We start from the raw sequence: 11,720 nt of genomic DNA on the forward strand, positions 1-11,720 counted from the left end.
GTAGTAGTTACAATGATCACACTTTAAGGGAGAACCTTCTAAGACTAAAAACCTATACAGTACATGAAAGCAAACCTTTCTTGAGCGTCCAACCTAGATGGAAACTTCCACCACCCTTCAAAAAGGTTTAATTAGAAGCATATTGTCTTTGTCAGGCAGCAACTCAGAAAAGGGAGTAAGTGTAGTGGTATGTGACTGAGTGGCCAGTAGTTAATATAAAAGCACCGCGACCTATTCTTGTTCACAAACAGAGCCATCTTGTTAGCACGCTGAACTAGTTCATGCTGTAGTAAGTCATTCATTTGCACCTTTACATCATCCATGCCCAGTGGCTGGGAATGAACTGAGTGTTCTCTAAAAGTAAATTTCTACCTGTTCAATTCTCTACATTTTCCACAAGTTTGCCAGATGTACACCTACATGAACGTAAGTGGAAAGAGCAAGACAGCTTTTAATAAACTCAGTCAAAATGCATGTTTTGGCAAGGTGTGACTTTCAAGTTCTTGCTAAATTCTCTTTTTTGGTTTCTGAACTGGCTATCCCAGGTTAACCACGAATAACACTGCCTAATAACTAATGCTACTAGCCCCTAGATAAGGTCTAATTTAAATTACTGACTCTTACAATCAATCTATTTTGATGATTGAGGTAACCAAGATTTTAAGTTTGACCTTTCTATGAGTGAGTAATGTATATCCAGTTCTAAATGAGAATTACTATTGGTAAAGAATATTGTGAAGAAAAAGGCCGAGTTCCTCTACCTGTTCCCCAAGAATCAAACCACTTGAGTACAAGGCTATGAGAATATATATTTTGCAAAAATATATTTTTGGGTACAGGTAAATTTGCAATAAACATATAAGTAACAGCACAGCGTGAGACTTCCAAGCACTCTGCTTTCCTTTGCTAGTCTGGGCTCTTTTTTATAGTCCTCGTCTGCTGCTAAGCCTCACTCTCAGTTGCAGGGCTGATTCATTAATCAACTTTCGGCCGACCAAAATTTTTAGTGAAAACCATGTTGTCGGCTGTGGAAACCTATGCCCAGGAAGCCTTGCAGCTCCATGAGCCACCTAGAGGTCGCTGATTCTCAAACCGTCCTTGTTTTCTCAGGGTCAGTAGTCACCCCGTCAGTAATGACCACATTGTCCAGGTAATTGATGAAAAAGCACCTGTGATTGAAAAAGCTCGCACTTGGCTGGTTTGAGTTCAGCTCCCTTCAGCTGCTAGAACACCTCCTCTAGTCGGTGCAGGTATGTATCGAAATCTGGTGCAACGACTATTATATCTTTCAGGTAAAGTAACAGTGTCCTCCAGTGCAGGCTATGCACCATGCGCTTTATCAGCTTATGAAAAGTGGCTGACACGGAGTAAATCCAAATAGCAGAACCTTCCACTTTCACAGACTGAAGTGAAGAGCAAACGCCGACTTTTTCATAGCTGCGTCATTTAACAACACCTGCCAGTAGCTCCTGACCAGGTCCGAATTACTAAATGATTAGCTGTCAGAAATGGTCTCAAGGCTGTTGTCGATCCAAACAAGGGAATAGGCATCCTGATAAGTAACTGCATTCAGCCAACGGTACTCAACAAAGAACCGCCCAAACACCACTAAAAACTCTAAGCGTCTCCAGTGGGCTTGATGAGCCCTTTGTTGAAAAGATCTTGCACTTGTCACTCTGCCTCGATCTCCTCCTCTTTTCCAAGCTGGTGTGGAGGTTGACGTATAACCGAGTTCCCTCATTCAGTAGAACGGAATGCTCCATCTCATATGTCTGTCCCATGTTTTCCTCACCAGTGCTGAACGTCCTCTGGTAGTGTGCTAACAACCTTGCTAGCCGCTCGGCTTGCCCCAGCTCTGTGAAATTTTTTTTGCCTGCTTACAACAGGTCCTCCAGTTAGACTGGCACACCTGCCTCCGCTGTTTTTGCACTCAATGTTGCAAAACTTGAGACAGAGAGGGACAGTTCTTTATCCACCTGACAGTCTTCCACACCTGTGTTCAAGTGACAGCTCAATGGTCTTTGAGCTGTCACAACCATGGTGACAGCTCAAAGATGTAGAGGTTGGCTGCTAAGGTTTAGGCACCGTGTGACTGTGCTTCCCTTTGGCCCAGGCTGGTTCAATCTTGTAGCCAGCAGCAGACTCTCTGGGCAGCCCTTTATCAGTCCCAACATAAAGTAATTTAGGGTGGCGACTCAACATGAAATGGCCATCTGTGTCTGAGCCAGCTCCACCATTTCTTTCATCACCTGTATTTTGCTAAGCAACAGCAACCCGTGAATATCCTTAGAAGTCAACGGAAGCTGCTGAAACTCCATAGCACACTGGTGGGCAAACAAAAAGTGCATCATTCCCAAGATGGCATCACTGCTTATGTGGCTCACCATAAAGACCTTCTCCGTTTTTACATCGTGAAGCCGCATGAGTAGGGGTATGACTCCGTAGAATGGCAGTTGGTTCCTATCAGCCATAAAACCATGACTGTCACTCTCTTCAAGTAAATCTCTCCTGCTTTGAGAGAGCTTGTCAAAAATTTGCTTACCCAGTAAGTTTATGGTACACCCTATATCAATCAGGCTATATTGGCACAGCCATTTCAGTAGCCCACCTTCGGCCAACCAAAAGTTCTAGCAAAGGCCGTGTCATCGGCTGAGTCAAGGCTCAGCCCTGGTGTCAGTCGCTCTGTTGTCTTCTCTCCTCTTTTTTGTTCCTAGGCACAGCAATCGGCCGTCACAATATAATGAGTTTTCCTAAAGCCTTATGTTTATTTTAGAACAACAAAACAGATACAATAATTATACCTTTAGACAATAAACTATAAAAATAGAAAAGTAATTGTCTGAGACTAAAAATTATAGTCACCCTTTTGTTTTTTTGGGTATCGACTCTTCGGCTTGTTCGGCTGACACGTCTGTCCGCCATGATGAAGCTGTGTTAAAAGAGTGAAGATTATGAGTGAACGCTCCTAGTTTTATACTAAGCATTAGCATTGCTGTCCAGGAGTGAAACTATATGTCTCAGGTCTTTGATTGTGAGTCTTGGAGTTTTAGATAGTTTTTGGCTACGTCTTGGTGTTTTATGTTAGCGGAATTGTCATCATATCGAATGACTAATTATAAATTATTATTTGATGTCTGGCAATACCAAATGCACATGACACAAGTTGCTATTGTCTGGGTGCTGTTGTTGATAGGAAGTCTAGTTAGGCATAGATCTTAAATTGCACTCTTCAAGATGTAATCCATGGTTTTGATCTGGGATTCAATTACAGGTTTTGGTGATTAGCTAAAATTTTTTCGATCCAAGCACTCAAAGCTGTAGTTTATAGAATGGGTGAGTCAAAATCTACGAGTTGACCTGCAATGGTGATTATCCCATGTCCAGAATTTGTGAGTGCTGTAAGCGTGAAATGCTTTTCCATTAAATATGCTAGGAGAGTTGCATTGATGGTGTATTGTCTTGTTCTTTCCTTATGTCTTACTGGAAATATTTGGTTCTAGATAAGACAGCATCATTCAGTAATGTCAGCTGGAGTCTTTTTTGACAACTGTGCATCATTCCAAATCATTAACCGAGGATGCTCTATGCTATAGGAGCCAACTATCTGATGTATCGTCGATTTATCTACCTATTTGAAATCTATCCATCTACCTACCAATGCCCTTTCATGCAAGGTGGCCAACTCATAATTACCAACGCCCTTTAATACCTCTGCCAGCTTGCTACCAAGTAATGGTCCTGACTAAGTGATGATCTAGGTTTAGGCAATTAATTAGTCTATATCATAAACTTGCCACTGGTTTCTATGTTGAGAACATCTAATAATTTCACTAACGCTGGTGTTCACTAAAGCTGTTCACTATTTCACTAATGCTGGTGTTTATCAACCAATCGCAGTCGTTCTACATATACAGTGATACTTTCTTCTAAAAATTTACTACTAACCAACTTCTACAAAAAAAAACATGCTATACAATAAATGAATGCTTTCTATAGCTAAACATTCGTTAAATATCCCCATGTTACCTGAAAACCAAGAGGCTGGTTATATGCTTACTGGGCCTGAAAAAGGCATGTTATTACAATGCATTTTTTGTCCCATAGATAACTGTAAGATTTTTTAATAAAATGCTTTCCTATAGTAGTAAATGATTATAAAACGCAAGGTACCAAATGAGAACGTGTTCAGATTTAGGCGTACGAGTCTCTGCATGTAGGGCTTCGTAGCAACTCAAATATTGGTTTCAAGAGTGCTGTCTGTCAAACAACGAACGACTAGAAATACAATTAAAACTGTTTTATTTATTGTTGTAAGTTTTATCGCTTTTCGTACTTGCTACTTTGGAAGCTCTGTGCGAATTACCAACTTACGAAGGTCGAGGCATAGATTAGAGATTCACGAGTAATTGCAAAGTAGCTGCGTTTCGATAGCAACTTCAAGCGGATTCTTGAGACAGGTAGTAAGCGCCAATGAAGTTATCGTAAGAAATTCTGGTTTACGACATGTTCGAAGACGGTTGTGCTATATTAGCGTCCCTAGTTTTTTCTATGCCAGTTGAGCCGTTCGTTAGCGAGAGGCAAGAAAGGTGTCAAAAACTCTCGTGACAGGAGGCACAAAAGCGCGATTGTCCTGCGTAATATGATGCTGTTTGGGAAATTACTTACACGCAAAGTTGCTCCTATTTATTATACAATTTAATTTACCAACTCCAAAACTATCATGAACGATCACAACTATTCAGAAATATCTCAAGCGCCAAGTAGTAGTACAGCCACGATGGATTGGCATGCATTATCGGCAATAGGCTTTTGTTGGTTTTCAAATCATGGATTGATAATGAAAATTTAAATTATATATATTATTTGCAGTGTCTGAAGTGGAGAGAGATTTTTGGGGGTACTCTGTCATGCTAAGACGGTGGTGTCCAGGACTAACAGCCCTGCTCGCGGGGTGAGTCCAAGAGGGGCGATGCGCCCTCTCGGTAGAGGGGGTCCGGGGTACCCCCCCGGAAAATCTTTTTAGCATGAATGCCCCTAAATGATGATGTTGTTTTCCATAACTTAAAACATAACTTACCACAGCATGCGTGTATTAAAAATGTTTATTTTACATACATAACCTGGATGAAAAAACAACAACAACAAGACATGTTTTAATACATGAACAGAGTATCGTATGACCATCAACATTCACATGCTGACAAATAATGCAAAACAAGGTCAAAACAGCAGAATGGGATTGATATGGGATTGATATGGTAAACTTACCTGAAATAATAAACAGTCGGAGCAAGAATGGTGAGGAAGGTATACTGTGAGCTACCCCATAGCAAGCTATCATCTATTGAATGAAAGCAGTACAAGATTGCAACCTACTATCCATGTAATGAAAATGACAACCCTACAGTGAGCTATCATCTATTTAAGGAACCCACTAGCTTACAAAGCAAGCTATCACCTATAACAAAGCATAAGCATGTGCATAGTAGTTGTCACTACCTTCTGGCTTTTTCTTTTTCACCGATATAGTGTCACTGGCTGCATGGTGACCTCTTTTCAGCCAGTTTTTCAGTTGGATTGAAAAGATGAATAGGAGGACCAACAATATTGACAACCATGAGGCCTGAAACTTGTTTAATGTTTAGTCTATTCTTTTTAGATGTGATGATGGTATTCATAAGACTAAACCCTCGTTCACACTCGGCTGTGCTTACTGGGATACACTTGACCATGTTTTGCAAATTTTTCAATGATGTATTAGAGGTCTTACCTCCCATAGCCTTGTACAGTCTAAAGCCATTGATGATCTGTTCTTTCACATCTACATCAACTCTGAACCTATCACAAAGACTTTCAATACTTACCTCTCCAAACCTGGGCACCTCTTCATAATTGGCTGGCCACAAACATGGGTCTAGGAGTGACACTTGAGAGAGGAGCTCAAAATATTCATCACTATGCTTTTGGCTATTGGCAGCCTTTTCACCTTTCCTTGAGCTCACTGTAAACAAGCGGGAACTAAGAGAGTTTGTCAGTGACTGAAAAAACCTACTTGCATGTATGAGTACAACCCTCTTGTTTGATAGTACCACTCCCTTGAACTCTCCAGACTCACAGGACACCAGGGCCTCAGATTGATACTTACCTGGCACGTCTATGTATCCTCTCATTGCTTTGATTGTTTGGTCAATCAAAGAATTAGCAGTTACCAATGAAACATCCCTGTTCTGCAAAAGTAAGGAAAGCCTAGAAACCTCTTCCAGTGCATCTAACATAATGCCTAGATTGATGACGAAGTTTTGGCTTGTTAGAGTTGCAACAAATCCTTGAAACTTAGTATCATTTGGGTGGGACTTGAAGTGGGCAACAAGACTTTCAAAGGATACGTATATTGCTTTTGCTGTCCTCAGAGAAGATGCACACCACCTTGTATCTAGAAGCCTATCTTCCTAAACTGGCTGTCTAAAGATTCAGCACACTGCTTCACTTCCTCCTGCATCTTGGGAGACTGGCTATATAAAGAATGCAAGCTGGTGACAAATATCTTGAATGAGCTGATACCACCGCCTACCTCTTCAATTGCATCACCAACAGCAAGCTCTAATTTCTGGTTAGAGCAATGCCATAAAATGATGTCTGGGAATCGGTCTAACAGTAGACGTCCAACCCCAGAAGTTGGACCAGTCATAACTGAAGCACCATCTGAGGCAAAGCAGATAAGGTGGCGCTTCAGATATGAGTGGTCAAACCCGTGGTTGCTAAGCGTTTGTATCAAGCAATCTACAATAGATTTAGCATCAGCAGTTTTCAAATGTACCAAATCTAAAAATAAAGTGGTGGAAATGTCATCAACACATGCCCTGAGGTGGATAACAAGTCCCTCCTCATTGCTCACTGTACTGCTTTCATCAATCATTACTGAAATCTTTGATTGGTTCTGAATAATATGACCAACCAATACCCCTCTCATATCTGAAGAAATACTCGAAATCATACTTGCACATGATTTGTCACTAACGAGGATACCGCTCATATTAATCCCATTCTGCTGGTAACATATAATATGATCAGACAGGTCACTGTATGGTCTATTCATTTTTGCAATGTTATAGGCTACATGAATTACTTTTTTTGTTGAGGTCTGGTGTTTGGCGGATTTATTTGCCAGCATCTGCTGAGTGATGCTGTTGCTCTTCTTAGCTTTAAATACTGCCTCTGATGATTTATGTGCCTCCGAGAATAAATGTTTGGCTATCTTACCCCTAAGCATAGACAACTTAGTGGTGCACTGTTGTTTAAAATTGGCAGCACCACTGTCTAATGGCTCAAAGCCGACCTTAATCTCCATCCACTCTGCTGATGGGTTCATTCCTTTAGTGTGGTTCATCATAGGAATGGGGGCCTTCTGGCACCACAAGCAACCTACATGGTTATTTTTTGCGATGATCCATGGATACTTGCTCTTCACATCTCGCAATGTTTTTGAATTCCTTCACCAGACATCAGGCCAATTTAAATATAATACAAAAAAACCATATGACCCTACAATATTCAACAAACTAATCTTAGCATTCAGCCACTCACAGTTTGCACCACCACCATTCCTACCAATAAGTGAAGTTTAGATTTTAAAGAAGGAATTTTCACACACTACATTGAGGGGATAACCCATAGAAAGTACAAATCATAAATCAGAAAAGTGCCCATCACACCAATAATGATATATCAGGAGAGGAGTATTAGAAGAAAGAAGACATTGACGCCACATACCGTTACAAGCTGAGAAAACAGATTGGTTATGCTATATTACTGCTAGCTACACATTTGTTAGCTCAGATATACTTACACCAGAGAAGGTAATCTTAAGTTCCTTTGAATTGAATAGAGAAATTAACAAATATTTATATTTGTTTTTGAGCAGTGCATTATTTTTCTATCTAATCACAGATATCGTGTTTGCAACTCACCATCCACATTGCTGATACTTGAGATCACATCATTTTGTTCTTCACCATCTAACAAAAAGAATTAAATGAGAATGGTTTGGGACAAAATGTGACAACATGTATAAGTTCTTACAGTTTTAAATTCCAATAAGCAGCCAAAATTAAATTGGTCGACTCACCAATCACTATGGCCTCACTGAGATTTGATTCTGCTGACTTCTCAGCCTCATCATTCATATTAGATACTACAATAAGAATACATTGTATAGCACATTTGAATTAAAAAAACTTTGTAATCTTTCCAATAAAGGACTTCGCTATCACGTTGGCAAGCACCACGGGCACCTGGGGAATCCCAATATAAACTACGCATCACCCACCAACACAGCCCCCTCCCTGTGTTGGTGGGTGATGCGTAGTTTATATTTGGATTCCCCAGGTGCCCATTGCAGGCAACCTACCATCTACATGTGGGATGTTGCTAACAACAGATGTTGTTACAACTGAGTCGGATTCATCACTGGTTAAACTCTCAACCGCTGCATTGTATGTCGATTCTAAAACAAGGTTTTAAAAATAATGGTAATGTAACAACCTGTGACTAAAGAATTGAAAAGCCTATTGTGCATGTATGTGCATAGCATGGTGCCTACCCACTTTGTGTTGTTCCCTTATGATAACTCAAACCTGCACAGAAGCAATAGCACTTACTTACCACTTTTTGAATTACTAGATCCAGCATGTGCTTCAGCAGGGCTGCTGGTCCTTTTTACTATAATAAATAATTAAATAAATAAGCTTGTGACAATGATGAAATAAAAATCATATTTGTATAGTAAAAGGTCTGGACATGCAACATACAATAGGTGACTGGCCAACAATTTTTTCATGATCATAATTGACCCTTTGTACTAAGCTAGTGACTCAAGTTGAGCCAAAAAAATTTTTTGATGGTATTACAGCGAAGTGAGCAAATCAGATACAATACAAGTTTAAGTAGTTGGTGAGACAGACATCACTGACCCTGTGTTGTGTCCAGTAAAAACTTAAAAGTGGGCCTAGCTGCACAACCTGGGTGCTCTATAACTACGGAGTCTCAAGATTGTGATGTGAGTGAGTCAAGAAACCCTATGGACAGTCCACACAGACCCCAGACACAATACAGTCTCATACCCGAGCCATCATGAATATTATTATATGATAAGCTCAGTCACTCACTATTTTCTTAAATACAGACTCTAAACTCATGATAGTCACTAATTCTTACTCACCTTTGAAGAAGTTATCTATTGGCCCATGCCGTTTCATCATGAATTGAAAGAAACAATGAAGAAACTAGTAAAATAAGCAAGAGTTTATTCAAAACTACCATCAAAAACACAAGAAAAGAATCCAAGCAATGATTATTCGAGGATTCCAGTTGATTGTGGGGCCCGTTGATTGTGTCGGTTGACAAAAAACTGATCGTTTCTCAGGCTTTTGACAAAATAATTTAGTTGTTCCGCTATAATAGCGGAAAACTAACTGAAGAAATCAAAGATCGTCCTCTTTTATTTCTTCGTTTCCGAGATCGGTCTCTCGTCTCGAAAACGCGCACTGTTTCTTGGTGTAATGAACTCGGGCTAATATAAGTTTGGGAAAAAAAGTTGTGTGAATATTTCACTTCATTCCATTTTATCGCATTTAATAAGATATGAGCAACCTTATATGAGGGGTACGCCTCCCAGGGAGTACCCCCACTAATTCTTCTTAGGGGTACGCCGTACCCCTGCGTACCCCCCCCTCATTTCGAACACTGATTATTTGATGTATATACTATATAGATATATATATACACAGAGAGAAAAAAATGATTGTAATTTGATTTAGCCAGGGTTAAGATTTAATAATATGTTGATAATGATCTAAAAATCACTGTTACTCTTAACACATACCCTTACTGATTGAATAATGATTTGATAATGATAATTAATGGCAAATTAGTCAAGAGCTGGAGTAAATAGTGAGTCTATCCCACATTTAACTGATAACTCAAACTTCAATCACAACTGATCATTCTTAAATCAGTGAAGCAAAATGAAAAAATCAATCATATGACACTGAAGATTGATTTGATACTGATCACTAATTAATTTTTGACAGCCAGGACTATCAAAATTCAATCGCATACTTCCTCATAAATCTGTTTTAAATCATTGTTGAAATGAATCAAATTTGAGACAGTTGCCATTTAATATTGATTCTACAATCCACAGCAGTTTAGACCAAGAGTTGTTCCCACTTAAATTTGATTATGCATATCCCCACCACTACTTTTATTACTACTAGTACTACTGCAAGTACTACAATGGTGCTGCTACTATTAATACACAATGAAATTTTATCCCCCAATAATAAATGAATCAACCTTTCTCTGGTCCACCTCTTGTCGGTACTAATTTTGTTATGTGTCAGAGTCAGCCAGGGTCTTTGGGTGGGTGAGCCAGACCCTGGCTATGTCACAGAGATCCCCCAACACAGCTATACTTCTGAATCTTTTGATTTTAATGTCAAATAGTCTGGTAGCCAAGTCCCAGCCAAGCTACAGTTAGGGTGAACCGGTGCACAAAACATCCGCTCAATGCCCAGCAATGAGCACGCCGGACACCCTGCAGTAAGTAAGCGCTTTTTGGCTCTGGGCTGCATCCTCCTGTTAGCAAAGAGGATTTTTGAGATTGAATAGTATAAAAATGGTGCATAACGGCCCTTGAGTAGGGGGGGGAGGGGTTGAATTTTTAACCTAATTAACCCTCATCTCCACTCCCTGCCTAGATTTGGTCGAGGCCTTGTTTTTGCGTTTTGAATTTCATGCTCCTAGAGATTCATTTTCATATTAGATAATTCTTAGTGAGCATCCGGTGTGAATCATTCTAACTTGTCTTGTCTCAAACTACCGCTCTTTCGACCCGCTGACCCTGCAACACTTAGTTTTACCTAAAGCAAAAATGCTCATTTCTGTGATTGTTGATGGAATGGCCTGTTTCATCAATATCTCAGTGTAAGCTTTTAGTATCTTGGTCTATCATTAAGAAACGAGTTCAACACAAATAACAAAGGTGACTCCTAATGAAATCAGGAAACAGATACAAACAGGTCTTCAAACACCCTTTGACCACCAACGTGGAAATTCAAATGCATAATTGAGTGTCCAGGTCTTTGCTTACGAACCAATTGTCAATAGCTATAAAACCCAGACAAGGTTTATGAAACCTGCACTATTCATTCATGCAATGGTTGATATCTTGTTTATATTGGGTTTATTTATGGTAGTCATACACAATTCAAAGTAAGAGCTGTGTTGCCTTTAGTGAAAAATAATCAGTGAGCAGATAAATCCTAATATCACGTATGATTAGACTGAACATTGCATAACATTGTAATACTGAGCAGTAGTTGCTATTGTGTTACAAACTTGTTATCACAGCAATTTATTTTCCCCTCACCCAAGCACATCTCCACTTCATGCCTGAATAACAGATTTTTTGTGAGGACAACTTATTTTGGCCTATCTGATAGTATGGTGACAAACAAGAGTGGCAATCATTCTGCTTGGAGACCTGGAGTATCGCTAAGTACCCAAATTTAGCACTTCACTTGCAACAATGATTCAAGTTGATGTAGAGGGACAGGTCATGAAACTTTTTAAGTGCCACTGGACTGAATTCTCTTATGAGCAAATGAAAATGAAAAAATTTGTTGAACACAATGAGATTGAAATCTTACAATTAGTTTTGT

General features: G+C 39.6%; 1 protein-coding gene across 1 annotated transcript; it reads right to left on the minus strand.

Moving 5' to 3' along the window:
* Positions 1-5,531: 5,531 nt before the first annotated feature.
* Positions 5,532-9,254, minus strand: LOC137394209 (E3 SUMO-protein ligase KIAA1586-like). The gene is made up of 7 exons (XM_068080930.1): positions 9,218-9,254; positions 8,408-8,503; positions 8,126-8,191; positions 7,968-8,015; positions 6,480-7,422; positions 6,146-6,372; positions 5,532-6,001 (listed from the first exon to the last, which is right to left on the minus strand). Exons 1-7 carry the CDS (start codon positions 9,252-9,254, stop codon positions 5,532-5,534), a joined length of 1,887 nt encoding a protein of 628 aa, XP_067937031.1.
* Positions 9,255-11,720: the final 2,466 nt, after the last annotated feature.

This window comes from Watersipora subatra, chromosome 4 (assembly GCF_963576615.1).
Source record: "Watersipora subatra chromosome 4, tzWatSuba1.1, whole genome shotgun sequence".
Lineage (NCBI taxonomy): Eukaryota > Metazoa > Bryozoa > Gymnolaemata > Cheilostomatida > Watersiporidae > Watersipora > Watersipora subatra.